Source organism: Camelus bactrianus, chromosome 3 (genome assembly GCF_048773025.1).
Source record: "Camelus bactrianus isolate YW-2024 breed Bactrian camel chromosome 3, ASM4877302v1, whole genome shotgun sequence".
Classification (NCBI taxonomy): domain Eukaryota; kingdom Metazoa; phylum Chordata; class Mammalia; order Artiodactyla; family Camelidae; genus Camelus; species Camelus bactrianus.
The window spans coordinates 100,945,179-100,972,986 of NC_133541.1; the positions used below are offsets into that span (position 1 = coordinate 100,945,179).

At 57.5% G+C, this 27,808-nt stretch overlaps 1 protein-coding gene and 1 long non-coding RNA gene across 6 annotated transcripts in view; one reads left to right on the top strand and one right to left on the bottom strand.

Moving 5' to 3' along the window:
* The window catches only part of LOC141577099 (uncharacterized), a 59,689-nt gene that overhangs the window by 9,617 nt on the left and 22,264 nt on the right, over positions 1-27,808 (top strand). The window contains exon 1 of one of the 3 annotated variants that reach the window (XR_012505670.1): positions 25,269-25,468. The exons of 1 other annotated variant lie outside the window; for it this stretch is intronic. This is a non-coding gene — a long non-coding RNA (uncharacterized LOC141577099). Of the gene's footprint in view, positions 1-25,268; positions 25,469-27,808 lie in introns of those variants that run through there. One more of the 3 variants, XR_012505672.1, reaches the window with a different exon arrangement.
* On the bottom strand, positions 1,961-27,761 carry PCDH1 (protocadherin 1). Of its 3 annotated transcripts, XM_074360847.1 has the most exons (6): positions 27,540-27,760; positions 18,601-19,463; positions 13,443-15,638; positions 8,184-8,403; positions 7,188-7,226; positions 5,910-6,046 (listed from the first exon to the last, which is right to left on the bottom strand). In XM_074360847.1, exons 2-5 carry the CDS (start codon positions 19,435-19,437, stop codon positions 7,201-7,203), a joined length of 3,279 nt encoding a protein of 1,092 aa, XP_074216948.1. In that variant the 5' UTR covers positions 19,438-19,463; positions 27,540-27,760; the 3' UTR covers positions 5,910-6,046; positions 7,188-7,200. The 3 variants fall into 3 exon arrangements, with proteins under 3 accessions (XP_074216947.1, XP_074216948.1, XP_074216949.1); XM_074360846.1 differs by lacking the exon at positions 7,188-7,226 and having other exon boundaries at positions 1,961-6,046; positions 27,540-27,761; XM_074360848.1 differs by lacking the exons at positions 5,910-6,046; positions 7,188-7,226; positions 8,184-8,403 and having other exon boundaries at positions 12,828-15,638.

Consider the following 27,808-nt stretch of genomic DNA (forward strand, 5'->3'; position numbering starts at 1 on the left):
CTGAATTTCCTCACCTACACTGCACCTGATTCCTCTGATTCCTCTTCCTGTCTATCTTGTGGGTGTGTGCCTCCACTCCCTACCCAGGCATCTCCTGGGCAGAGAAGGGAGGGGGACAGTTAGAATCTGTAAGGAAGGTATTATCTGACCTTTTCTTTCAGAGGCTTAGAATCCCTCAGTGGCTCCCTCTTGCCCCCCACTTAGGTTGACCAGCAGGCCCTTCTAGCTGTGGTCCTTGCCTCCCTCTCCAACTTCTCTTGCCCTCCTGAACTACCTCACCTTCCCTTTCTGCTCCTCCAGGGCTTTGCTCCGTCAGCCTGGGATGCTGACCCCTTCCTCAGTGGGCTCTTCCCCCATCTGCCTTTTAAAACTAAGCTCTGGCACCACCTTTTCCAGGAAGCCTACTGGACAGTGCTGGAGGAGATGCCTTCTTTGGTTCTCCAGCCTGAATTTATGGCTCAGGGCAGGGCTGAACACATGATGTGGTTATTGTTTACCTGTCTGCCTCTCCCAAAGAGACTGTGTGTCATTCTTAAGAGTGTCCCAGTACCTGTGCTGGGCAGGCACGAGGGAGGGGCTCAGGAAATATTTGTAGAATGAATGAACCAATGAGGGACACTACTTTAGTGCCCAAGTTCCTTGACCCCTTACATCTTTTCCAGGGTTTGGCCTCAACAAAAGGAGCTCCTAACCACCCCCCACCCCCCACTCCCGCCACTGGTCTGGCCAAGTCAGGGGTGGAGATGAGGTGGGGCCCTCCTGCTGACTCAGTGCCTCCTGGGATTAGGAGATGAGGCTTCAAGGTTAGGGGCGGTCACCCTGGCCACTGGTAGAGGGAGGGCTGGGGATTCTGTGACTGGAGGACTGGTGCGGGGCACAGGGTTGCACACGAGCTGAGGCGCTGAACCAACGCCTTGCGGATTCAGAGGCTTCCAGAGGGGCCTTTGCCCATCCTTTCCAGCTGCCCACCTTCCACCCCAACGCCAGGGCGTGACTGATCCAGACCTGATCTTCACCCTGACCCCCCTTACCCCTCCATCCCCGCCCGCACAGCAGATCCAACCACTTGTCTCCGTAGTAGCGAGGGGACCGCGGGTGCGTCCAGGCGCTGCGAAGCCCCGCGTATGGGAATGGAAGAAGGGGCCCCCGCGACCCCCGCCGTACTCGCGGTCGATCCGGGTTTACAAGGAGGCTCATCCAGGATTAGTCCCTGCGCTCGGCTAATCCCAGCAGCTGAACCGACCCCGGGGTCCGGGAGCCAGGCCCACGCTGCGCTGGCGGGGGGAGGGGGCACGCGGGCCGAGCGGAAGCGCACGAGGGGTGCTGGGGGAGGGGCGCCCTGGGAGGCGGGGCGGGGAAACCGGCTGATCCGGTCTCTGTTCTACGACCTCTCCGGAGCCGGTGTTTACCCGGGAGCCGGACGGAGGAGGCAGGGGCCGTTGGGGCCCGGAAGCTGGGGGAGGGGAGTGCAGTAGGAGACTGGGGCCGAGACCTTTTCGTGTCTCCTTACATCGACTTCTAACCCTCGTTCCTGAGCGTGGGAGGGAGCAACAGACAGACCGATTGTCTCTCGCCCTTCTCCCATCCAGTTCCGCAATTCAAACTCGTTGCTAAATGAGGGGGAGCAGGAATGGATACATGCCCCATGGAAGAAGGCAGCACAGCGTAACCCTCGGCAGCGCTGCGCCCCCCTCGCCAGCCCAATCCCTAGCTTGCACTTTCAGCTCCAGTGGGAATGGGGTTGCGTGGAGCTGATGGGGCCCAGCGGATGGGGTGGCGAGCACTTTGAGGTGTGCAAAGTAGATGTCTGCCCGCAGTCTGCGTCCTCTTGCCCCATCCCTGCCTGGCACCGCTTAATCCCAGTGTAGGTCTCGGTCCCCCTTCTCTCGTCCGCGTTCCTCCGCCCCCTCCAAGGTCTCTACCCCAGGCTTAGCCCCCACACGCCCCGGGACGCAGGCCCGAGGGCCTGGAAGAAGCCAAGTGGGGTCCGGTTTTCACACTTTTATTGTAAAGCTCGGGAATAATTACACGGGTCTTTCATTGACAGCTCAGCAAACAAACCGGAAACGAACCGAACCGGAGGGATAGGGGCGGTGCCTGCGCATGCTCGCGGCGGGGTTGGTGGTGGGGGGAGATCAGAGAAAGAGAAAGACAGAAAGAGACAGAAATCATTACAAATCAACGGGATTGTGCTCGCAGCGCCAGGGAGGGGGGGTGGAGTGGGAGCGGGACGGGGGCCCTTCCCGGAAGGAGCGAGGCGGTGGGAAGTGGCACGAACCAAGAGAAACACGACCCCAGTGTGGGCACCCGACTCGCCCAAAACCCCCCTCCCCAACCCCACCCCTCCCCAACACACGAGAGAGACACTGCCCCCCTCCCCACTAAGATAACCCGAGGAGACACAGTCTCCCCCTCCCCACGGGCAGACACACCGCCCGGGAACCTCAGGGCGAGACACAGTCCCCCCTCCCAGAGAAGTCCCGCGTGGAGACGCCCCCTAAGAGACTTTCTCTTGGCCAACACAAGCCAACCCAACACCAGGAGACAGCCCCCACCCAGGGAAGAAATGGCTCCAGGGGCCGGGGCCCTCAGGAAGGAGAGGTATCCCAGAGCCCCTAGAAGAAAAGACAACTCAGAGCTGCCTAGTCTCATCCCAAGTGCTGCAGGTCAGAGACGCGCCGGGAAGAGAGGTGCGGGGAGGACCAGAAACATCACTTCCCAGACATGCTTCAGAGATAGCCCCCCTTCCCTGGGAAGAGAGATGGCCCAAGACTGACATGCCTTAAGTACTCCCAGGAACCCTGGGAGGAAAACAGGCTCCCCAGAGAGCCTGGGTAGGGGGGAGACATGCTCCCATGGTCCCCAGAGGGAATACATGTCCCCCCAGAGACTCCCAAGGGGAGAGATAGGGCCTAGGGAACCCCCAGAGGTGAGGGATGCCCCAGAGACCCTCCCCCCGGGGATGTGAGACACGCTTCAGGGACCCTAGGAGAAAAATATGTCCCCAAATACCCTCCCCCTACCAAGAGACAGGCTCTGAAGTAGGGGGGTGGGGACAGACTACGTCCCCTCTAGGAAGACACTGACTGGGTCAGGCTGGGTTTGAGCGGGGTCTCCTCTGGCCAAATGTCGCCTATTTGTACATAAAACTGTACGCGACACAAGGCATTGGGGAAGGGCTTCACAGACCTAGGACCAAGAGGGGTGGTCCCCAGTGCTGTCACCCATCCCCTGCCCACCTTTGGTTTCACCTCTCGAGTGCCCAGGTGGTGACAGACTCAGCGCCCCAACCCCAACCAGGGGGCCAGGGGCTCTGCCTTTGCCTGTTGGAAGGGCTCCTCCTCTGTGCTTCTCAGCCCTCCCAGCCACCTGGGCCACCCCCTTCCTTCTGGCTTCTCCACTGTGCAAAATGCTCCTCTGCCCTTCCACTCAGTGCTCGGGAATTCTCCAAGACCAGGGCAGGGTGCCCAGGCCATCAGGGGCTTCCGAGGGGAGTCCACTGACTCCAGGAATGCCTCCTGTCTGGACCACCCTCTCCACCAAGCAAATGGGCCTCATACAATCTTCTTGCCAGAATTCTGACCTCCAGGACCCAGGACAGCCCTTGAGGCCACTGACCCACCCACCAGCTGGGCACCTCACATTACCAGCTCCACCACTATTGCACCTGCCCCGTTTGTGCAGGGGGAAGGGGCTATCTCTTTAACAAGCCCCAGCCCACTTCTGGGCCTCCCCCAGGGAAAGGAGCCTTTGGCCAATCCCTAGACCTGGTTTGCTGCCACCCCAGCCCACATCTACCTCCTGCGCTCCATAGAAGGGCTGTGTATGCTGGGGCCACCAGCCTAACAATGCTCTCCTTCCCAGCACTGTTACCCCAAGCCAAGTTAGGGGCAAGGAGCAGAGAATACGGTGATTCTTCAGCCCCCCGGCTTTCAAGGGTGGTGGTGGGGTCTCTGGGGTTACAGGAGTCAAGATCCCAGCAGCACAGCTCCCAAAGGCACCAGACGACCCAGCAGCCTGTACCCACCCCTCCCACCCTTGGGCCGCCCCCCCAAGCTTAGACCAAGTCAAGCAAGGGCCATACCCTGAGTCTCCAGCCTCCCAGCCTGGGCCCCTGGGGAGCTGGAGAGGTATGGGCCAAGGCAGTGGGGGTTTCTGGAAGGAAGAGGGACTGAGGCTTTGAGATGGCCACAGTGGGAGATGGGGGCTCTGAGGATGCCCCTCACACCCTGGCCCCCTGAGGTGAAGAACAGAATCCCACCTCATCATGGCTGACTGGGCTTCTCTGCCCCCCAGTCTCCCCACCCCCTCCCCCACGGGACCCCTGACCCTGGCAAAGGGAAGCCCAACTGGAAGAAGGGGGCCTGGAGCCCAGGGTGTCCTGAGGCAGCCCTTCCCACCCCCTGAGATCAAGGCAATGGTGGTTTTACAGGCTGACGGGTCAGTCATGGCAGGGGCTGGGGGGTGGGGGGCAGGGAGGGGGCAGGGTGCAGGTCCCCCTTCTTGGGGGCAGCAACCAGCCACCCCCTGAGCAAACCTTCCTGCTCCCAACTCACCCAACCAGGCCAGAGGCACAGTCATCCCACCCCTGTCCAGCTGCCCCCCCACAGCCTCAGGGCCCCTCTGTGATGCTTATCTGGATGTGGGGGGCCAGCCTGAGCGGGGACTCCCCACCAGGGCACAGCGCAACAGTTCCAAAAAAATAGAGATTTGTATTCTTAAAAAAAATTAAATAAAAGCCCAGCTCTGCTGATAGGCGAATGTTACCCACATCCCCACCCCCACCCACCATTTGTTTCCCTGGCCTGCACCCCCATCCCGCCACGGCCCCAGGGATATTTACAACATGGAACAGTAGAGGCCTGGGGTGGGGGGCACTGCGGCAGGGAGGAGGGGGCACAGGGCAGGTCCCCCCCAGAGGGGTCCCCCAAGACAACACAACATCAACAAGAAAAGTTGCAAATCAGGCAGAAATGGGGACATCATTCCAAGGTCCTTATATACAGACACTGCATGACCAGCGGGAAGGGAGGCCCAGATAGGACCGGGCGTGGGCATGTAGCAGGCAGGTGGGCCAGCCCAGGAGCAGTACAGGAAGACAAGGCCTCCACTCCACTCCCACCCCCATCCCCACCCCACCTTTGGTAACAAAAGCCCTTCAGGGAGCCCCTGGCAGTCAAGAGTTTCTTCTGGGAGTTCCCAGGGAGAGGGTCTCCTCAGTTCAGCCCTGCTTCAGGGCTGGAACAGGGGCATCCTATCCCCGCCCTGGTCGGCCATGTGGGAAACAATGAATTAAAAGTGTGCTGCCCACCCTTGACTCCACCATCTGCCCAAAGTGAGGGGGTGCTCCCTGGAAGTCGAGGGAAGGGAGCCTAGTTGTTGTAGAGGAGCCCTCTTGGGCATCGGCTGGGAGGAGCCCCATAAAGGGGAAGAAAGGGCTCCCTAGGGTCTGGGGGATGAAGTGAGGGGAGAGGACCTGGACCCTGCATGGGGGAAGGGCCAGCGTGGTCATGAGGCCAGTACCCACCCCCCACTTAGGGCCCTGGCCAGGAAGTCCACGCTGGAGGGGTCAGGAGCGGGGGCCCTGGAGTGGGCCCACCTGGGAGCTGGCCGGCGGCTGGGGAAGGGCTGGCCACCAGCCAGAAGGGAGCTCACAGGTAGATCTCGCGCTTGGCCGTCTGGGCAGATGCCGGTGTGGCTGCAGGTGGGAAGTCCGAGGTCTGGGTCAGGGGGATTTCCTCCAAGGTGGCCGAGTCCTTGCAGGAATCATGGCTACTGTGGGAGAAGGCACTGTAGGAGGGCAGGAGGCGCACGGGGGCCGTTTTGGTGTTCCGGTCTTCCGGGGGGCTGGGGCTGCCGGCGCCCGCAGGCTCCTGCCCTCCTCGGTCCTGGTAAGGCACGAAGGTGGAGAGTTTGAGGGCGCTGCTCTTGGTCCGGCGGCTGGGAGACGACTGGCCAGGCATCCAGCACGTGTCGGAGTGGCCAAACTCACTGCACTCCCGGGTACATGTGCCTGTCATGGCGACGTCGGGCAAAGGGCGCAGGTCTGCCAGAGAGAGAGGGGGAGGGCCGTCGTCAGGCAGGACAGCCTTGCCAAACTCTGCTCTGTGGCCTCCCACCGGTGCCTCCACACTGCTGCAGAACAGGGGTGCACGCCCCTTCCTGCCACCCAGCTCCGCAGGCACACACACTCTCAAATAGACACACAGCCTCCCACCATCCACCTCATGCTCCCTCTCTCTCTCACACACAATCTATCCTTAAATAGACACGTTCCTTCCACCCTCACCCACCTTCCAGACCTCCTCTCGCACACCCATCACATCTGCCCTCAGACAGGTGCACAAACAAACTCATCTACACACTCTGTCATCTAGTTCCAGACAAGCTGAAACGTGCACATCTACCTTCAGGTTGGAGTGAGGAAACCCCCACCCTCATTTAAAGACGCAATCACTTTCTCTTGTGTGCACACGCACATACACATTTACACTCAGAGAGATGTGGACACACATATCTACACTGGGCATCTCCAGCCTCAGACAAAGGTGAGCACATAACTTCCTTCTGAGCCCCCTGAAGCCTCACCATGCTCCCAGGTGTCCTGGGACCCCACCCTAGCGCAGCCCAGCAAGGCCTGGCTACAAAGCCAGGGGTTCGCGTAGAAGCACACACTCACATACCCACAAGTGCGCTCATGCAGCCCCTCCCCGCCTCACTCCGGCCCCTACACCAACCACCACCCCTGGCCTTGCCCCGGCTCCCTGCCCAGAACACCCATGGGAATGGGAGTTGGCCGTCTGACATCAGCAGTAGCCGGCATGGTTGCTGGGCAGCAGGGGAGGGGGGTGTCTCCACGGAACGGCTGGGCCATGAGCACTTCCTGTCACAGTTGCCCCTGTCCCACCCTCGCTTGGGGACAGTACCAGGCGGTGACCCCTCCCCTCAGGGATGTAACTGAGCAACACCACCTGAGGTGGGGGCTCCCCTGGCACCACCCAACCTGGCTTGGCCTCCTGCCAGTGCGAAGTGAAGAGGGGACAGCTCTGTGTTAACCCTCAAAGCTCCTGGGCTCTTCAGCTCAGGGCACAGTGGGGGACCCAACATGGCACGGAGCACTGGGTGGGCGGGGCTGGGTGCTGGGCCGAGTCCCACAGACCCCAGACCCCAGAGCAGCTCCCACATACCTGGCAGTTCAACTCAGGGCCTGCTCCGGCCAGCCGGCTCTGCGCGGGCACAAAAAGGACGAGACGGGCGTGAGATCGCGCATGGAGGGGCAGGGTGGGGGCGGAGGGCACTCTGAGACCTAGGGCCTGGGAGGCTAGACAAGGGCCCTGTGCCCGATGGGTGGGGTGTGGAACTTTTCATCTTTTGGGGGAGTGGGAGAGTTTGGTCTGAGGGAGGGGGTGAGACCTGAGGACAGATCCAAGATGGAGAGTCTTTCCATCCCAAGGGGAAGCTTGTTGTCTCCCCCACCATGGATGACTTCACACACGCACACGAGCTACACACACACATCCTGACAGCATGCCCTGTTGTCCATGCCCGCGCTGACCTCTGCTCCCACCCAGACCCCTCTTCTGCCATCACCCTCCAAACCCCTCCCAGATAAGCCTTTCTCCCCACCAGGTCTCCCCACTCCCTCTCCTCAGCCAAATCCTCTCTGGCTCCTCCCCACAGGGGGTCATCATACCCTTTTCTGAGCTCCTCATAGCATCTAGAGTCCCCTCCTTTTTCTCAAGGCCTTCTGGCCCCGTTAAGGGACCCTCATTACCCCAAGGGTCCCTCAAGCTGCCCTCACCACTCTCTGAGCCCTCTGGCCCCCATTCTCGGGGTCCCTGTTCCCTGGAAGCATTGTAATGGAAGGCTGAATCCAAAGTCTCCAGAATCAGAGAAGCCTGGGTTTGAATCCCTCCCCACTCTCTCACTGACTGCGTATGGCTTTGGGTAACTGACTCAACCTCTCTGAGCCTCAGTTTCCTCCACTGTAAAGTGGGCACAAGAAAGGTCTCAGATCAGAGAGTGGTTGTGAAGATTAAATGACTATATACCTGAAAGCGCTCAGCACGGTGACGACTGAACACACAAGAGCTCAACTAAGAGAGGCCATTTCTAAGGTCTCGTCACCATTCTCAGGCTCCTACTCATTCCCGGGGTGCCCCGACCACACAGACGCCCCTCACCGTTCTCGGGGTGCTCCATCTCTCCTATGCTGCCATCGGGGGTGGTGCGCTCATAGTGATCCTCAGGCAGAGCCAGGGGACCGAGTCGGGGCCCCGAGGATGACTTGCTGGACGGCGTCTCAGACTCCTCCAGGCCACTGTCATAGTAACTGTGCTGGGACGGATCCTGCAGCTCCTGCGCCTGGCTGGTGGCGGAGAAGGTGACGCGGCGGTGAGGTAACTGCAGGGAGAAGGAGTGTCACTGCTGGCCAGCCGGCCTGCCCCACGGGACCCACCACCAGCCCAGGCTGCGGCCCCAGCCAGGCCCACCCTCACAGCTGCCAGCCCCCACCCCGGCCTCAGCGGCGACTAGGACGAGGCCCAGCCCTCTAGCACAGCATAGCCCCCCAGAAAGCCAGAAAGCAAGGACCTTAATAGAGGACTGCCCCTTAATTCTAGGACAGCTCCCAGGACAGCCAAGACCACACAGTGAAATTCCCAACACAGCACAGGCCCCAGTGTTATTATAGCCCCCAGGCCACCACAATAAGCCTAACTCATTACAACCACTTGTTACAGCAGCTTCCCAGTACTGGCACGGCCTCCTTTTAATTCCAGACAGCCAAAACCAAATAGCACAATACCAGCCAACTCCCCTAATTCCAGCATAGCCTCTGAAATCCAGCAAGCCTCCAACTTCTAGAGCAGCTCCTTTCTAAAAGCAGGACAGACTCTTAATTCCAAAACAGTTCACCGATACTAGAACAGTTCCCTATTTCCAAAGAAACCCCCGCCCCCCCCCCCCCGCCCCGCCGAAAACTCCAGCTCCTCACCTGTCTCATTGCTCTGTAACTTCCCATTGCCTCCATCCAGGTGAGGTGCCAACCTCTCTTTGATCCTCCCTTCCTCAGCCCTGGTCTGCAATGCTGTAGGCTGCCTCAAGACTCCCTGCTGAGTCCCCTCCCACTCAGCCCCCATGTCCCTGCTTCTCTCCCCTCCAGAGAGATCTGGGAGTGGAAAAAGGTTGGGGGCAAGATGGAGAGGGAGCCTGGTAACAAACCAGGGCACCCTGGGGGTGGGGAAGCAGAACAATGGAAACTCCCCAGTCCTCCAGATCAGGAAACAGTATAAACTGGAGAGAGTAGGGCCCAGGAGGACCTGGGCATAGGGGGAGCAGCCCGGCATCCATCAGGGATTCGGAAGACTGGCCTTGAATGGAGACTTCTTCTAGGAAGTAGGAAGGAGCCTCTGGGAGGGGCCGCTGGCTTGTGGAGCTAGGATTTAGAGGCTTAGACTGGGGGCTGGGGGTGGGGGTGGGGGGTGGGATGGGACAGTGACAGGCTGTTCCCAGCCTGCAGCCCTGTCTGCCTGCCAGGGGTTAACGATCATCCCAGGAACCTGGCAACCTCAGCTTGGCACTTGGCACAACCAACCAGTCACCCAAACACCCACCTGGGACCGCCACTGTTTCTCCTGCCAACCAGAAATTAGGAGTTGTGGAGGGCGCAGACCCAGGGCCCCTGGAGGCCAGGGGTGGGAGAAGCCCAGGCCCAGATCCTGCTGATGAGGCTCCAGGCTCCCTCTAATCCTCTAAGACTTCGTGGTGCTTTGTCTTTACTCTAAATCTCCCAACAGGAGGTTATCGAGATAGCCAGAAGAGGATGCTGCGGGTCTGCAGACCCACCCTCCTGATACCCTTACACAACTTCCCTCTCATTCAGGGGAGGGGGATGTTGTCAGGACAGGGAGTTTCAGAGCTGCCTTCCCACCTTGGTTCCCACTCCATCTTCAGGAATGGGCAGCCCTTCTTGGGATCCATGTTGTGATCCAAAACACTGAAGGGTCTGGGTGATGACAGATAAGATCCCCTGAATTGACCTGACATTTGGGGCTGGGAGGATGCAAAGGAGCATGTCTACCCGGTGATGGAGTGAACAAGCTCCAGAAGGGTCGGGGAGGCACAGGACATGGTTTTCTTTTAAGATATTAGCCAGCAGCCCTTCCTCCCTGCAGACCTGCACCTGGTAATCCAAGGCACAGCCCTGCCTACTAGGTTTGCGTCACTTGGTCTCTTTTTCCTATGATTCTTTTCTGTAAAATGGAGGGTGGAGTCATACTCAACACTAAATGCTCCCTATAATTCTATGACTCAAATCTTAAAAAGCCTAGATTCAAAATCAGTCTCAAACCCTAGTCCAGAAGTTCTAGACATTTGCTGGATATATCCAATTGGCTGTCTCTATGGGCCCTTCAAATTCAACATACCTGAAACCAAAATCTTTTTCTTCAGTCAGCTTCTGCATGGGCAACGATCTCATCACTGTCCCATCACCCAGACTCAGAAGGTTGACGTCTCCCTGGGAATCCTGGTAGCTCTCCCCTCACACCCCATCACGACCCCATATCCAATTATCCCTTGAGTCGTGCGGGTCTTTTCACTAGAAGGTCCGCCTGATCCATCCATCCATCATCCTCCTTGCCGCCGTCTCAGTCCAGACCTGAGAGAGTCAATCCTCTACCTTCACCTCTACCCACTTTAAGGCCACCATACACGCCAGTGAACTTTCTGAAACTCAGTTCATCCAAAACTCATGAGCTTTCAGGGGGTCCCATTTCCTTTTAAGGAGCTTTTGGCAAGGCATCTGTGTCCTCTACAACATACAGTTCTTTCAGTCTCACGTCTCAGGTGGTCACACTCACTCCCGCATCTGGATTTGGCTCAGCCTCCCGCCCACCTCCTGCTCCTCACTGAAGAGCTGGCTCAGTGTCACATTCCCCTCCCAGGAGCTCACCCCCATGTCCTACGCAGCTTTTCTCATACTATGTATCTCAGGGAGGGGGCACCCTGGTCAAACACATTTGGAAAACCCAGAGTGATCCCAAGTTTATCAGGCTCCTCCTCTTTGCAGGCTTTGCCAAGCCTTTTATAGGCTAATGTGATGGTGCGTCCTCTCCTACCAAAACTTAGTCATGGAACCCCTTTTTTTATAGCAGAATGGAAAACAACACACTCTGGCAATCCAATTTCCTGATGATTTGTGCTTGAAATCTGACTCCATCGCTAACTAGTTTTCATTTTTGTAATATGAGCATTACAATGACCTGCATCACAAAAGGTTATGGGCGCTGAATGTGCTTAGCATGATACGACGCACTTGTTGAGGACTCAGAAAAAGGAAGTGAGCAGTAGAGGTGGTTGGTAGAACAAGTTGGGAAAAGCTTTTCTCTGTGGCTCTTCCCCTCAACACCGAGATTCTCAACTGCCTCATCTTGTCAATTGTGGGTCTTGTAGGAATACCACCATTTTTAACTCAGGGTCTAGGACTGTGCTGAACACACAGCAGAGATGCAGCCCATGTGTTTTGAGGATGACAACAGTGTTGTTGTTTGGTCGTGTTCGAATGTTTAGTGTGGCTCCATGGATGGGCTGGATTGGAGCCAAGTAAAGGATGTTCTCTCAGACCCAGGAAAAGAGAGATGAAGGAGCTAAAGGAACAGAAGAAAGAAAGAGGCGGTGGCAGTAGGGAGAAGAACGAAAGAGAAAGCAGGATTGGTCAGGAGCTGCTGGGTCAGCCTAGAGATGCTTATTTGTCCAGGAGAAAGGAAATGAAACCAGATTTCACTTTTTCCTGCCCTACTCCTCCAAAGCCCCCAGGAGTTTTTACTTTGGGGGTACCCTGGGGAATTGGGGAGTTTGTGGACGGAATCAGAGTAGAGGGCTGGTGCCTGGGACCTCCTGGGAGTGTCTCAAGCCTCTTCAGTCGCCATGGAGACAGGTTGCCTCTGGCCTCAGAGGCTCCCCCAGGACTTGAGGCCCCTCACCCAGACTTTAGCCTCCTCCTCAGGCACAGCCAGAGACAGGGCAGACCCAGGAAAGCAAGAAATGAGAGACGGAGAGAGAGAGAGTGAGTGAGAGCCAGCAGCCGCTCAGGGTGGCCAGAGTGAGGGAGGGGAGGGAGGGGGCAGGATAGGCCCCTCAGCCCCAGTCAGCAGGGAGCACCCTGAGATCGGAACAGGTCAGTCCAAAGCACTGGAGAGCCCCCTCCCGTCTCCCTGGGCCCTCCTTCCCAGCAGCCCAGGCTGGTGACCAGGGTGGGGAGACACAGGGCAGAGCAGGCTAACTGCTGGGTGTGGAGTGGTGTTGAGAAGAAGAGGCTGGGAAGGGGACTTGGGAAGATATGGCCCCAAGGGAAAGTGGCTGGTGTAATTATAGAGGTTCTTTACCTTCACCTGAGGCAGCCAGGCTGCCCTCCACCCCCACCAGCTACTCCAGTTTGAGGTCTTTCGGGAGCCACTCAGTGTGGGCTGGTGGGAGAGGTCAGGCTGGTGGAGAAAGGGCAGGACTTGGGTGCATCGCCACCTGCTCTCTCTTGGTGAAGGGTGTCATTGTCAGGGAGAAGGCCCCACAAACATGCGGTGAGGGTTCACACTGCCAGACACCTCCATGTGAAGGTTGCTCAGAAGGGCAGTTTCCCCAGATACAGACATGGTCATGGAGAGGGGGAGGACAGTCAATTAAGATAGGCTTGAGGGGAGGGGCAGGTCTGGGACGGTGGGAGGGGCGAAGAGCAGGGATGGGAAAGTGGGGCAGGACCTAGGGACAGAGGGCCGTTTCCAGTCTCTCTCACTCCTTCTCTCAGTTCCCGGAAAATAAGAAACCAAAACTCCAAAAATAGAGAACTTTATTATCAGAGGTAAGTGTTTGGGACTGGGGCCTAGCCCCAGGAGTCTGGGGTGGGGAAGAGGGTGACAACGTACACAGAGAAGGCACAAATGGGGAGGCCCCCTTTCCTGTCAGGATCCCCACGCAGTCACCTACCAGGACCACAGACTCCCTGTTTCCGCTCTAGAGAAGCACCCATGGCTGGTCTCAGACAGAGACCCGGATTCGGAGAAAACTTCCCCACTTCCCTCCCCCTGCTGCCTCCAAACCCTTCTACTCATCAGCCCCCACCCGCAGGACCCAGCAGCTGGTCTAGCATCCCAGGATGTGACAAGTCACAGGCTTCTCCCAGCGGGGAGGGGGCAGGGAGGGGAGACACAGAGCATACCCTCAGGGTTCACTCCGCCCAGCTATCCAAGCCTGGTGAGGCAGTGGAGTCATTCCCGAGGTCCCAGCACCCCCCCGATCTTTAGTTCCACCTCCCACCACTGGCTTGGGCTGGTGGGCACGGCAGGCCTGAGATGCGGGCTCTGTCACTCCCACACCTCGGTCCAGATGGCCCCGTGGTATGGGTGGGGTGGGGGCCGGGGCGTGCTGAGCCACAAGGGCTGGCCTACCTGCTTGCTGGGGTATTTGGGGGGGTTGGTGCGGTAGCTGTAGTCGGAGTACTGCTCAGACCCCGTGGACGTGGTGTCCCCGGTGCCCACGAATGTGTTTGCCGGCGGCAGGTCCTGCACCACCTGGTGCTTCTTGGAGGCCGAGGGTGACTGCGGCTGCAGCTGGATGGAAGGCAGTGGGGAGTTAGAGCGATAGTGACGGCCCAGGTCAGGGCTGCCTGGTGGGTAGTTGAGGGGCAGGTGGATGCGGGGGCTGTCCCCAGGGGTGTCGCTCATCAGGTTGAACTTGAGGGACTTCTGTAGCCCGGACTCGTCCTCGTCCTCCACTGGCTTCATGGGCTTGGGAGACTTGCTCTTCTTGCCCTTGCTTTTGTTTCCCTTGGAAACTTTGCTGCTGGGTTTGGGGGCGTACAGGTCCTTGGTCTCCTTCTTGCCAGCCTGGTAGCCACTCTTGGCCTCCCGTTGCCGGCAGTAGCGCACGAGCACGGCCAGGGCGATGAGCAAGGCCACGGCCACAACACCAGCCACCACGCCAAAGAGGATGTTGCCACGCTGCTTGGAGCGCTCGTATTCTGGATCCCCGGCAATGTCGATGTCCAGTGGCGTGTCCAGGCTGTGGCCCAGCAGGGTCTCCAGCAGCGTGCGGTTGGCCAGGGTCTCGTTGACATACAGGTGGACCAAGGCTGTCCCATAGCGTGGGGGCTTGCCGCGGTCACTGACCTTCACCACCAAGCGGTGCAGCCCGTGGTGGCGCCGCTCAATCTCCTTCTCCAGGGTGATGGCGCCTGAATGTGACCCAATCTGGAAGAGTCCATAAGGGTTGCCACCGGCGATGCTGTAGGTCAGCTCAGCATTGACACCAGAGTCTATGTCCTCAGCCATCACTTGGCTGACTGTCTCACCCAGACGTGTCTGAGGGGTCAGCAGCCGGTGGGAGGTGTTGGAAGGGGCGGTGATAAAGGGCGCATTGTCATTCTCATCCAGCACGTTGATGGTGACACCAACGTAAGCTGAGCGAGGTGGAACACCACCATCCACCGCCTTTAGCTGGAAGGTATAGGTGCTTTGCTGCTCCCGATCAAAGCTTAGGCTAGAGAGGATGGTGCCCGTGCCATTCTGGATAACAAAGTCACCGTTGTCCTGCTCCACTGTGAGCTGCACTCGGGCGTTCTCCCCCTTGTCCCCATCAATGACAGTCACCATGCCCACTGGACTCAGTGCCGGCATGTTCTCCATCACTGAGAAATTGTAGCCACTCAGCATAAACTTGGGGTCATTGTCATTGCAGTCCAGCACATTGACGAGGACGGTGGCTGTGCCCTGGAGGCTGGGGCTGCCCCGGTCGGCTGCCACCACCTTCAACTCATAGCTGTCCCGCTGTTCCCGATCAAGGGATGTCTTCACCCGGATCTCTCCAGTCTCAGGGGAGATGGTGAAAAGACCCTTGGCGGCCGGCTCAGGCTCCAGAGAGTAAACCAGCTCAGCATTGGAGCCCGAGTCAGCATCACTGGCAGTGACCTCAGCCACCACTTCACCTGGCTTATTGTTTTCTGGGAAGGCGACCTCAGTAACACTCTGAGTGAAGACAGGGGCATTGTCATTGACATCCACCACCTGCACCTTGAGGGAGTTGGTGCTTGAGAGTGGGGGGTTGCCGGAGTCCACGGCCACAATCTCAATGGTGTAGTCTTTGACCTTCTCATAGTCGAGGGGGGTGGTGGTCTGCAAGAAGTACTTCTTCTTGCTGTCACTTCCAGTCTCACTGGCCTGGCGTAGCTGGAAGGGCACGTCACCTGCCACCACACAGGTGACAGCTGCATTCTCTCCCTCATCTCGGTCAGATACCTGCACCAGGGCCACAGCTGTCTCCTCTGCCACATCCTCTGAGATGTTAGCCATGCCGTCTTGGTGGGTCACCAGCCCGATGCCCCGGATCTCGATGGTGGGGGCATTGTCGTTCATGTCCTTCACAGTCACCACCACCTGGGCTCGGGCACTCTTGGGGTTGGTGCCGCGGTCCTTGGCGAGCACCGAGAAGCGCAGGGTACTTAGGTCCTCACGGTCCACGGGGCCCTGCACAGTGATAAGTCCGGTGTTCCTGTCCAGTCGCAGAAGACGCCTCACAACTTCGGGTGCCTGGTGGAACGTGTAGTCGATCTCTGCATTGGCACCTTGGTCTGAGTCATTGGCCTTCACCTATAGGGCAGGGGGTGAAAAACAAGGAAAACAGGGCTGGGTTACTTCGGGGATAACAGATGAAGGGATGCACGTGCTGCCTTCCAATGAGCGTGGCAGACACGACTAATCTAATGCAGCACCTTTTCCAAAAGCAGCACATGCATACACCACCCTTTTCCCGATCCTGACACTGTGGAAGATATTACTGATCCGTTTCCCTGAAGAATACAGATGCAGCCCACAAATCCTCAGCGGTGATACAAGCAACTACTAGAGATACGATATCATTATAACTCTCCTTATCATTCCTAGACTAGTCCACCCAAATACAGGGATGAGGATCCAGTTAGCAACTAGGGCGGCCCTTCCACCCAGTTAAACTGGCCCTCACCCTTTCTGAAGAGCTGGAAAGGTGTGAATAGTAGAGATAGAGTATGCATGACATATGTGTAAATATTCATGCATGCAAATACATGAGTTGTGATTATGTGAGAAGGTATGTGTTTATGCACGTGTGTTTGCACACAAATGGAGACCCACATGACCACCTGGAGGCCACAGGTGCGGGGATTTCTTTTTTGAGAGCGGCCAGGTAGGGATGTGGGTCAGGAGGAGCCTGCCAGGCCAGGCCAGGCCACTACTCTGTCAAACCGGGGAAACCTGTTTCTTCTCTCTTCCCCTCCCGGGGCTGGCGCTGGCGCTGGCTGGGCACCAACTTGAGGAATCTGGCCGAGCCTGCAGCTGGGAGGGAGGGATTGGTGCAGGCTACAGAGCCTGCTGGCAGCGGGCTGGGCTCTCAGCACTAGACAATGAACTGTCTGTCCCTTTGCAGTGGGCACGCCCTCCCACGCCAACGCCACTCGGCCTGTCTGTACAAACACGGGTGGTGATGGGGCAACAGGAGCCAGGTGGGAATGGCCGTGGGGTAGCACTGGTCAGGGAGAAACAGGAGGGTTGGAGTTATGTCACAGCCAGATAGAATGTGATGGCAGCACGGGTGGGGGAATGAGGGGGAAGGACAGGATAGGCACAACTTGGCAGAGTCTCTGGGGAGCAGAACAAGAGTCCTGGGTTCAAATCTCAGCTCCACCACTTCCCAGCTTTGTAACCTCGGGCCAATTATTTAACCTCCTTAAGCCTCAGTCTACAAATGTATAAAATGGGGATAACAAAACCTATTTCACGAGGTCGTGGTGAGAATTAAATGGGATGATATGTGTAAAAATGCCTAACACTGCCTGGCACATGGCAAGTGTTCCCTAAATAGCATTTATCCCTCTTTTTGTCCATCCATCCATTCATCCATCCATCTGTCCATCCTCCAACTGTCCATCTCTGAAAATCAGTGCTGACACAGCATTGGGCTTCACACCCAGCGGGCCCTCAAGCCACTGCTGGTCTCCCCTCCTTCCCATCAGGACTTTTTCAATCGTGGAGAAACACGTGGGCAGGGTTTCCCAGCTACCTGGTCTCTGCTCACTCCTCTAATGGTTTCTCCTTGCCCTACTCCCCTAGTCTGTCACTGACTTTTTCATTATAATTCCCACTGTCTCTGTGTCTTGACATTGGTCACCCACCTCCTTATCTGCCTCTCTGACCATCTTACCTCCCTTTGTGTCTGTCTGTGACTCCTGACTTTCATCTCTGCCTCCCTCCTATCTCGCTCATTTCTCCTTTGGCCTCTTTCCCACTGCGGGTTCTCCCCTATCCTTTTTTTTCTGCTACCTGTAGCCTTGTCTCTGCCTCATGCTCCTGCTTCATCTCATTTCCCAGCTCTTACACACATGGGCTCTGAAGCCAAACTGCTGGATATGGCCAAGGTGGGATCTAAACACATCAGCTGGGTGATACCAGGCAGGTTCCCTAATCTCTACGGGCTCAGTTCCCCATCTGTAAAATGGGGATAATGCTTACCTTGTACGGTGGGAATTAAATGATATAATACACATATTGTATTCAGAACAGTGCCTGGCACCTAGGCTATTATTATTTGCCGTCCCCGACTGTCTATCTCCCTTTTCTTTCTCAGTCTCTCTTCTACAGGTTCCAGTCCACTAGCCTCTAAAAAAAACTCCTCCCTATGCCCTTCTTCAGTTCGAGGACATGGGACGAAGGGTTTCCAAGGATGGGTAATGGTGTACAGGGCAGGCCGAGCCCTTCTCAGCTCCCTTACATCAAAGATAGATAGCTGCAGCCCATGGGGAAGGAGAAAGGAGCCGGGGCTGGCAGGAGGCCAGGGCAGAGATGACAGCGGGAGATACGCCCACCTGTCTGCGAGGATGCTTTCTTTGCTCCCTCCTAGGACCTGGCCCCACCGAGCTGCCCAGTGCCTGTGGCAGTTCCCATGGAGAAGGGTGCTGAGAACTTCAGCAGAGGCCACTGACCCCCCACTGGGCCCAGCCCCCCACACCCATGGGTGCCCCGTGCCTAGGGAAGGAGGCAGGTGCACAGACATCTGAGTATGGTTTTCTAGCACTTGGAGGACTCATCTAGCTAAGATGATCTCATCTGACTGTCAGGGACGGGCAAAGTAAGGCTCTGTCCTCCAGCTTCAGGAAACTCTCATCTGGCCAAAAGGCCCGTGGTTGGGAAGATAATCTCTTCTTGGGAGAGATTCTACTTGGACGAAGGGCGATTCATTTGTTCCAACTTAGCTGGCTTGGCCTGGGAGGAGAGTATCATTTGACTTGGGAGGGGGTTTCGCTTTGCAGGTTTCTCCAACTTGAGTCTGCCCTGGGGATGGGGGATTACTGTTCACGTGCTATGCCGCTGTCACCTAAGTAGCGTGACAGAGCAAAGTGAAATCACCTGCTGGGGTGTGGTGGGCTTGTCTCACAGGCTGGGGGCTGGGGAGACGAGATCTCTCCACAGTATTTTGGTCGATTTTTTTTCCTAAGTGAAGGGAACTCTCATGAGGTTGGGGTGGGCTCCCATTTCTAAAGGTGGGTCACCCTGACAGTTAGATGGACGGGCCTCTCACCTGGATGACTGAGTGGCCTATGGGGCTGTTCTCAGACAGCTCGGCCTCGTAGGAGGGGCGCTCGAACTTGGGGGCGTTGTCATTGGTGTCGAGCACGGTGACTCGCAGCAGGGCACTGCTGGCCCGTGGGGGGTTGCCACCATCCTGCACCTTGATGGTGAGGTCATAGGAGTCCCAGCGCTCCCGGTCCAGGTTGCCCATCACTATGAGCTGCGGCTGCTTCCCCTCCTGGTCTTCCGCCACCTGCAGCCCAAATAGTTCCTGGGCCTCGGGCCCGGCCTGCAGCTCATAGGATGCCACGCCATTGGGGCCAGCGTCACGGTCCGAAGCCACTGGGATGGGGAAGAGTGAGCCGATGTTGGTGTTCTCGGGGATGGGCAGTGTGATGACTGGCGAGGCGAAGTTGGGCGTGTTGTCGTTGATGTCCTGGACCTCTATCTGGCCCTCTAGCAGCCGGGGGCTGCCATTCTGCACCAGGTCCGTGATAGACACCTCAAACTCCAGGATGCAGGGCTCACCAGGGAGCTGGTTCTGGCATTCCCGGAGCCCCTCACGGTCGATAGAGGTCTCAGTGGTGAAGATGTCGCCCGTCTTGCCATCTACCCGCAGGTACGGGGCGCCTACCTCTAGTTTGTACAGGTGGCCCACGTCTGGAAAACCATAGTCAGCTGCGAGGCTCCCAATAAGAGTGTTGGGTGGCTGTTCCTCTGGCACCTTGTACACCACCCGGGTGGCGTGGCCTGGGGATGGAGCCAGCAGGAGCAGTAGTGCCAGCAGCCTGGTGGGCAGCAGCACCCGTTGCCCCCCAGGGCCTGGGCTGCGCCTCAGGGGCCCCATCTGGGCAGGCTCCAGAGTCAGGAGAGCTGTAAGGTGGGGAGGCAGAACAGAGAGTCAGCTGGGAGGAGAGCCCTGGCCCTAAGGGCTGCCCAGATCCAGTCCCCCACTCTCCTTCCCTCACCTCCACACTACTCTCCCAAGAGAGAGCTGTGCCCCAGCACAGAACCCCGAGTCTCACCCGCGGCTGGGTGTAGCAGCGGTGTCTGCCTGAGCTTGAGAAGCCGGTAGGGGCCCTGAACAGGTCTAGAGCAGTTCCCGCCCATGGAAAGCCCTGACCCTCCTGACACTCCCTCCTTCCCTCCCTGCTCTCTACTCTCTGCTTTGCCCAACACCTCCTTCTCACCAGCATCCAGCCTTAGTCACCCATGCTAATTACCCTGATACTGAGATAGGGAGAGACAGCAAGTGGAACGGTGAGACCTGGAGCACCCCCCTCCCCCAAACACGGTAGGAGAGAGACACAGGTATGCTTATACTCCCCAGACCCCAGACCCCAGATCATTGCTGCCCACACTGAAGGCCACTTTCACTGGCTGGAGGGAGAAGGGATGATGTCTTGTTCCTCTCCCTTCTGAGATGCCAAGTCAGTGCATGCATGTGAAGTATAACATCTCAAATCCCTCTCTTTTGACGATAATCACTGCTAGTGCTCAATGTCCCCACACCCACGAAGGGCCAGCTTGAACTGGGCACCAATCAAGGTTTGAAAATGGTTAGGGTTGAGGAGTAGGTGTTAGCCCTCCCCCAGCTCCTTCCAAACACACTTGCCCCTGAGCACGCACACCTGTGTGCACACACACGGTTCCTGGGGCTCCTTCACCCTCCCTCTCCAGCTTCTGGAGGTCAGGACTAGGGTCAGGGCTGACTAGCCCTGGAATTGGCACTGGGAGCTGCCCTGGCCTGTCCTTAGCAACTGGGAGCCCAGCAGGTCTAACTGGGACAGAGCTGCCAGTGGCAGCACCAGCCCTTCCCTGACCATTCCTGCCACCCCTGCTCAGTCTCAGTGAACATCCTCTCCCCAACCACCCCCAAATCTTTCCAATTAGAGCCCTGTATGCCCCAGCCAGCCACAAGCTGCACTCCCATCACAATAGCCCACTTCTGCCCATCTCCCCCAGCTCTGAGCTATGCATCAGCAGACCCCAGGCAGACCCTCCAGCTACAGTCCCAGTTGACTCCCTCCTTTATTCAAATCCAGTCTTTGGCCCAGCATTTTCAGCAGAGCCTCAGGCTCAATCTCCTTTTCCTAGCTCCCCTCTTGCACCTGGAATACCTGCCCCACACCTGGAAATTCCACCCCAGGCCCTGTCACAGGTCACAGCCACCCCACCGAAGGCAGGCTCTGGTCCCCCATGGAGCCTTTCCAGGCCTCTTCAGCCCACGGTGACCTTTCCTTCCTCCAACTCACAGCCACTTATTGTGTGTCCCAATCCCGCAGCGATGAATCACCTTGTGGCCTGGGATACCACCGCCCATGTTGTTCAATTCCTGTATTGTGTGCCTGTTTCTGTGTTGTCTGCCTCTCCAAGGGACAGGAGAGGGACAGGGCTCCCTACACTCATCCCCCAGCCCCCACCTATGCACCGTCACAGAGCTGGGCACACTGTAGGTGCTTGTTCATGCATTCACTGAAAGTTTATTAGTCACTTACAATGTGCCAGGCTCTGTCCTGGGCAGTGGGACACAGCAGTGAACAAGACTGAGGTGATCTGCCATTGTGGAGCTAACAGTGGTCCTAACTCAATGACGATTTGTCACTTTTGTTGGGTGGTACCCATTTGACACATGTAAGGCAGCAGGGTAGAAAAGAGCAGGGACTGTGACATCAGACAGTCTGAGGCAAACCCCAGCTGCTCACTTACTGGCTGCCTGAGCTGGAGCAAGTGATTTAGAGCCTCAGTTTCCTTATCTGTAAAATGGGGATAATACTACCTTTTTCCCAGGGAGCTTGACCTTATATGGGCTAAATGCCTAGCACAGTGAGTCCTCAACAAATGTTCCCTCAACACACTTATCATTGTAGTTAGGGAGCTGTCTGGGAAATAATTTGTGAATTGTCTGTCTGTCCTACGAGACTGTGGGCAGAGAGCGGGAGAACCTCTGCTTTGTTTACTCCTATATCCTCAGGGTCTCGCCCTGGACCCCGCACAAAGTAGGTGCTCAGTAATAGCTCCTGAATGACTATGATTATTTTAGCTCCCAGGCTTAGCCTCTTCTGGAACTTTCTGTGTGGTGGCTACTGGTTTCCTTGCCCAACTTCCCTACTCCACTGAGAACTCCCTGGGGTCCAATTTAATCCTTCTCTGCTTAGGTCCATAGTAGACTCTCAGCAAATGGTCACTGAATGCAGATTCCTTACACACGGCCTCGCCCTGGTCATGGGCACTCCTCACACTAATGGGCTCAATGTGTGTGAGGCTCTTATCAGATTAGAGCGCGTTTGTTCCCAGCTTCAATCTTAATCTCTTTAAAGGAAGGAGGAATTTATCTGATGCTCTGTTTGGATCCACCCTCCATCTACTTCCCCTCTGTCTGCGTGGACCTGGCACTGGGCTCATCTTACTGTCAAGCCCCAACTCAAACACACCTGTCTCCAAAGAACCTCATTCCCTTCTGGGCACCTTATCCTGCCCTCCTCGCCATAGCACACACACAATATGGGATCACTGTGAGCACCACCTCTGTGCATAATCTCGGCAGGGTGGGGGTTACTTCGGAATCGCCCTAAACCTGACAAAGAGGAGAAATAAAGCAGTGATGGTTTGCCTCCACTCACTCCCTCCGGATCAAGAATTTGTAACATTTTGCGGTCACATCCCCCCTTTAAGAATTTTATGAAACTCCGCTGCCGATTTTTCCCAGAAAAATGAATGCTTACAAATTTTTGCTACAAATTCAGAGGTCCACGGTCTGGCAGCATCAGGGTGATTTTGATTTGTAGCTGCTCTAAGAGCTACCGATTAAGTACCGACCTCGGGGCTTTCTTCCCCAGCTTGAAGCCTTCAGGCCTCCCAGGCAGCACAAACACAGCAAGAGTGTGACACGTTCTCCCCTCCCCCCACCCACTTCCCCCCCACCCCAACACACATACATCTTCTCTCACTCATCCTGTCACCCTTAGGAGTCAAGAAATGATTGCGGTATGTAACTTCTGAGCTGGAAAGAAAACCGAAGAGGAATATCCAAGGCAATAACCAACCTGGTGGTTGGTTAAGAGGGGATGGTTTCCCTGGAGGAAGGAGGAATTTGGGGGGAAATGAGGTTGGGGGAGGGTTGCCCAAAGTAAGAGCAAGAATTGAAGAGGGTTTAGCTCCTTAAGCACCTGGAGAGTTCTTTAACATGACCATTATCTGGCCCCACCCTTAGGAATTTTGATACTGGAGGAGGGACCTGGAGAAACCCCCAGGCTGAAGGGTGAAGGCAGCAATGGTCTGGGACCTTCTGGGACAAACTTTGAGATATACTAAGTCTTTGGAGTTAAGAAATAAGTACAAATTCCATTATCATCACTTTTACCATCATCATCACTGTCTTCACTATCACCATCGTCCCAGCTCACACTCCCTGAGATTTTACTACATTTACATCCATTATCCCATGGAATCCTGCTAACCCTCTGCAATGGCTACTATTTAGTATTACAGTGCATCCCATAGTACAGATGAGAAAACTGAGGCTCAAAAAGAATAACTGTCTTGGGTCAGAGAAGTAGTAAGTGGAAGGGTTGGGATTTGAGAAGAGTGCCTCTTCACATGTGTTGGGGAAAGGCTGGACGGGGGAGGGAAATCAACAGAAATCCCTGAGGCCAGATTCTGTTTGTTATATACCACCTCCCCTCCAACACACACACACACACACACACACACACACACACACACACACACTCTCTCTCTCTCTCTCTCTCTCTCTCTCTCTCTCTCTCTCTCTCTCTCTCTCTCTCTCCCTCTCTCTCTCTCTCTCCCTCTCTCCCTCTCTCTCTCTCTCTCCCTCTCTCCCTCTCTCCCTCTCTCTCACTCCCCGGGCTGCCAAACCTGCCGGGCAAGGAGGGAAAGAGAAAGAGAGGGCTTAGGGTTCAAGGAACGAAGGACCCCATGCCTCCCAGGCTGCTGCTCCACATCCCCACCAACACCCCAGCCCTGAGGCCTGTAAAGATGCAGGGAGAGAGAGCAGCCAAGAGTGGCTGTGAGGCGGCCCTTCCTCTCTCTGCTCCCACCATCACCGAACTTTGTCCTGGTGGTTGGTTGTTGGGAGTCATTAGTCCCAGGCTGCAGCCTTTGAAGTGATTAGTGCCTTATCAGCCCCTCCCCCGGCACTGGCTGCCTTCCTGGCAGGGGTGTCCTAACCTCCACCTAGTGACATGGGCAACCTGGACCCTGAGAAGCCAGAGCCTGAGCAGGGACAGTGACTCATTTTTCTCAGGCCCATGGAGCACAGTGAGGTATGAGGGGGCAGAGTCCAGGCAAGGCCAAGGAAAACGCCATCTGTGTCAGTATCTGGGGAGGAAGGAGGGCAGCGGTGAGGGTTCGCCTGGAATCTTCGTTGCCAGCCCACCTCAGGGACCGGGGCCACTTCCTGCTGAATACTGTGGCCAGAGAGGAAACACATAGGGGCAGCCATCACTGTTCCAGTAGCTAAGTCAGCCCTGACACCCTCCACCCCACCATTACCCCTGCACTGTTACACAACCAACAGCCACCGCCACTATGGGCACAGAACACTGAGGGGAAAAGCAAACATCTGGGAGAGGAGGGTAAGCAAGCTGGGCTGTGTAGGGTGGGGCTGTTCAGAGGCTTCCCACAGTGACTAAGTGTGCAGCCCTCAGCTCCTCTCCCTTCTCTTTCACAACCCTTTATTAGCCTCTGCAGGGTTTCCAGGCACCTGCATTCTTCTGTCAGATTATCGTTGTGGGGGGGGGAGGGTCAAACCCTTGTTCCACCACTTCCCAGCTGTGTGACGTTGACCAGGTGACTTCACCTCTCTGAACATATTTTTCATATTGTGAAATGGAAATAATCTTGCCTCTTGAACTTATTTGTAAGGATTAAATGAGATCTGATGCATTAAGGTCTATTACGTTGTATAGGACAGATAGCTTTCCATCACTGAACAGAGCATTTTATTTCCAGTGTCAGGCACACAGTAGGTGCTCATTGGTTCAATAAATAAACAAACCAATCCCCTGCCAGTTGGGAAGACCTATGAAGGTAAAGATGGTGTGTATCTTACTACAGTACTGCATCCTCATCACCCACCATGGGCCCTGGCAGACTGTAGGTGCTCAATACATGGTTGAAAGACTCTCTCTGCAGCACCAGCTATCCTCCCTCATGGTAGGGGCAGCCCTCTGCCCGTATCAGAAGGCTTTCTCCTTCCCCCACTCTCCCATCCCCCCAGTCTTGACTTCCCCCACGCTCCCGGGCCCTCTCCTGGCCCTTCCACCCAACTCTTCACGACAGTTAGCTTACTGTCTCAATCTAGCCCAGCTCTTCTGAGCAAGTAGCCACAGCAGGAGCCCCTCTGCCAGGAAGACGCCACACCAGCAAGATGCCCCTTTCCAGCTGGAATCCCTTTTAGAATTGGGGCTGGATGGGGGGAAAGGGGAGAAACTAGATGCTGCCAGAATTGAAACCAGGCCTGCGCCCCTACCGCCCTGTCCCTGGCCATCTTTGGAGGCCCTTCTCATCCCTTTCTCCTCGATTTCACCCTACGCCCTTATCTAGTTATAATTACAGATTCCAATCCTCCCAGACCCCCAAGTCAAGAAAGCACGCGCGCGCGCACACACACACACACCCGCCCCGTGGCACACACTCAGACCTCTGGGCTGTCACAAACACCTTCCGGGCGCCCTCTTTCCTGGCAGCTACCGAGGGTTGGCCCAGAGCAGGTAATGGAAGGCTCCCTGCGTCTTCCGGCAGGACGTCCTGGACTCTGCCGGCCGGGGGCAGCCCCCTGCCTACACCGCCGTGGTCAGGGCGCTCCCCCGACACAGCCTGCGCGTGGGGAGTCTCCTCCCAGCGGACGCGGGAGTGTGAGTCGGGGGAGGGGGGACGGCGGCTGTTCCTTAGCCATCCTCCAGCTCGGCCGGCCCAACCCCCACCCCGGCGACGCCGGGCCTCCCCGAGCTCGGGGCGAGGCGGGAGCGCGGCGCGGGGAGAAAGCGCGTCGCCAGCGGGCCCCTTGCGCCTCCAGCCCCGGGGGCCGCGGCGGGGAATCCCTCCTCCTCCGCATCTCGGGCCTCAGCCTAGGGTCCCCCGCAAGCCGGCGCCGGCAGGAGCCGCGCAGCGGGCGCCGGGAGGGGGCGGGGAGGGAGCCGGCGCCGGAATCACAAAGCGGCGAGCCTGGCCGTGGGGAGAAATTCTCATAAAACGGACCCTCTCGCCGAGGGCGGATAAGAGGTCGTTGCCCCACGCTAAATCCTCAAAGCCCTCCAAGCCGCCCCGAAAATTCCCTGCTAGAAGGAATCGTCGCCGACCACTGCTGGGAAACTGAGGCCAAAAGTCTGGGCTCCCGAGGGTAGCTAGGCGGAAGGGGTGCGGGTCCTTCTGGCCGGCTAATTTTGCTTCTGTGCGTGCAGTGATCTCCCTCCTGATCTCAGGGTCTTGTGGGCGCACACGACTCTGGCCTGCAGCTGGGACCCGCGGAGGGGACGCCCAGGTGTGAGAGGGACACAGGTGCGTAGGACCCAGATGTGCTGGGGACCCAGGTGGCTTGGAGAATGCAGCTAAAAGGTCCGAAGAGGGTCGCGAACACTGCCCAAGCCTTTACCCTCTGCAAAGGGACCTAGAGCCCTAGAGCTCCGGGGAGGCGGGATGGCGCGGCCTGCCAGGTCCAGCTCGTTCCGGGAATACCCGGCCGGCCGGCCCGGCCCCGGAGTGGGGGTGGGGGAGGCGCTGGCAGGGAAGCAGATCCGGCCAGCCGGCCAGCCCCAAGGGTTACCGCTGGGCCGATATTTACACTAACAGTGTCGCGATAAGGGGAAAGGGGCGCTAGGGACTCTCTGGGCGGCCCGGCGCCTTCCCCTGATGGTATCTTGCCTCCGAGGGAGAGGCACAGAGCGTCTGTTTGTGTGTATACGCTGCAAGGTGTAATGTGACACTGTTGGTGTAAGGTGTGTGTGACAGCCAGTGTTAAGATGTGTGAAGCAGTAGATTCTGTGTTTGTGACCGTGAGGCGCTGCTGTGGGTGCCACTTGCTGTGTTAGGGTGTGTGCCGTCAAGGCGTGTGCTGAGACATAGGGTTCTGTGGTTATAGATGCAGTCAAGAAGTATAAGCGAGGCGTATGTTGTGTACCTATGTTCTGGCCAAGGAGTGTAACATAATTTATGTTAGGGTGTGTTCCTTAAAGGAATATGTGTGTGCGAGGCTGGATTTTGAGTGTTCACATGGCGAACCGTGGCCGTGACACTCGTACATGAGGGCACGAGTTTGTGTTTGTGTGTACATGTCGCGGAATGTCACACCCGGTTGTGTTCTGCTGCTCTGAATGGCCACGGGTTGTATGTCCGTGCTGCTGAGCGTTCAAATGTTGAAGCGGATTCTGAGCTAGTGACGGTGCCCCAGTGGGCGCTGGTGTGCGGGAGGTATGCCTGTGTGCACATATGTATGTATGCGTGTACATATGTCCGTGGTCTGGCCCTCCAGGTACCCGCGGGGAGCTGGAAGCACCTGAGTGATCCGAGCTGATCGCCCAACAAGTGTGTGTGTGGATGAGGGTCCTTGCTTGCTTCGTCCTCAGGGAACACCCCCCCCCCCAACTGAAGGCTGTGCGCTTCCTCCAAACCATCTCCGTCCCTCGCGCTTCTGGAGCCCCCTTATACCGCGCGGCTCCAAGCGCGCCGGGGTGCGGGACGCCTAAACTGGGGTCCGATCCAGCACCTCTTTCCTCGTTCGAGCTTCTCGCCGCGGACCTTGGAGGCCAGAGTGCCCCAGCCGCAACCCCCATTCCGAGCCCCCAACGGTTCCCACCTCAGCCCCGGCGCGCTGAGTACCGACTGGGCCCCCGTGGCCTCGGTCGGCTGAGCGCCCCTCCCTTGGCTCCCTCCGGCCATGGCCGCTCCCCGCCGGGAGTCACCGCCGCCTCCACCGCCACCGATCCTTACCCGCCTCGGGGCAGCGCCGGCCGCGGGCCCTGCTCTCCAAGAGCCGCCACTGGCCCCGGCCCGGGCTGCGGCTCTGCACGGCTCGGGCTGGCGCTACGGTTCAGGGTCCGGCTCCGGCTGGCTCTGGGCGCAGCAGCCCCGGCGGCTTCGTGTCCTCGCCGCGCTCCCGCTCCCGGAGTGTGTGAGGCTGAGGCGGCGGCGGCGGCGGCGGCGGCGGCGGCGGCGGAGCCAGCAGCGAGCGGAGCGCACAGCCGGGCCCGCCCCCTCCC

Coding starts and splice junctions, on each gene's coding strand:
- PCDH1 (XM_074360846.1), bottom strand. CDS start 19,437: ATGGGGCCCCTGAGGCGCAGCCCAGGCCCTGGGGGGCAACGGGTGCTG. Junction 15,639..18,600: donor TAGGCCACTCAGTCATCCAG/GTGAGAGGCCCG, acceptor CCTGCCCTATAG/GTGAAGGCCAATGACTCAGA. Junction 6,047..8,183: donor GATGGAGCACCCCGAGAACG/GTGAGGGGCGTC, acceptor TCTCTCTGGCAG/ACCTGCGCCCTTTGCCCGAC.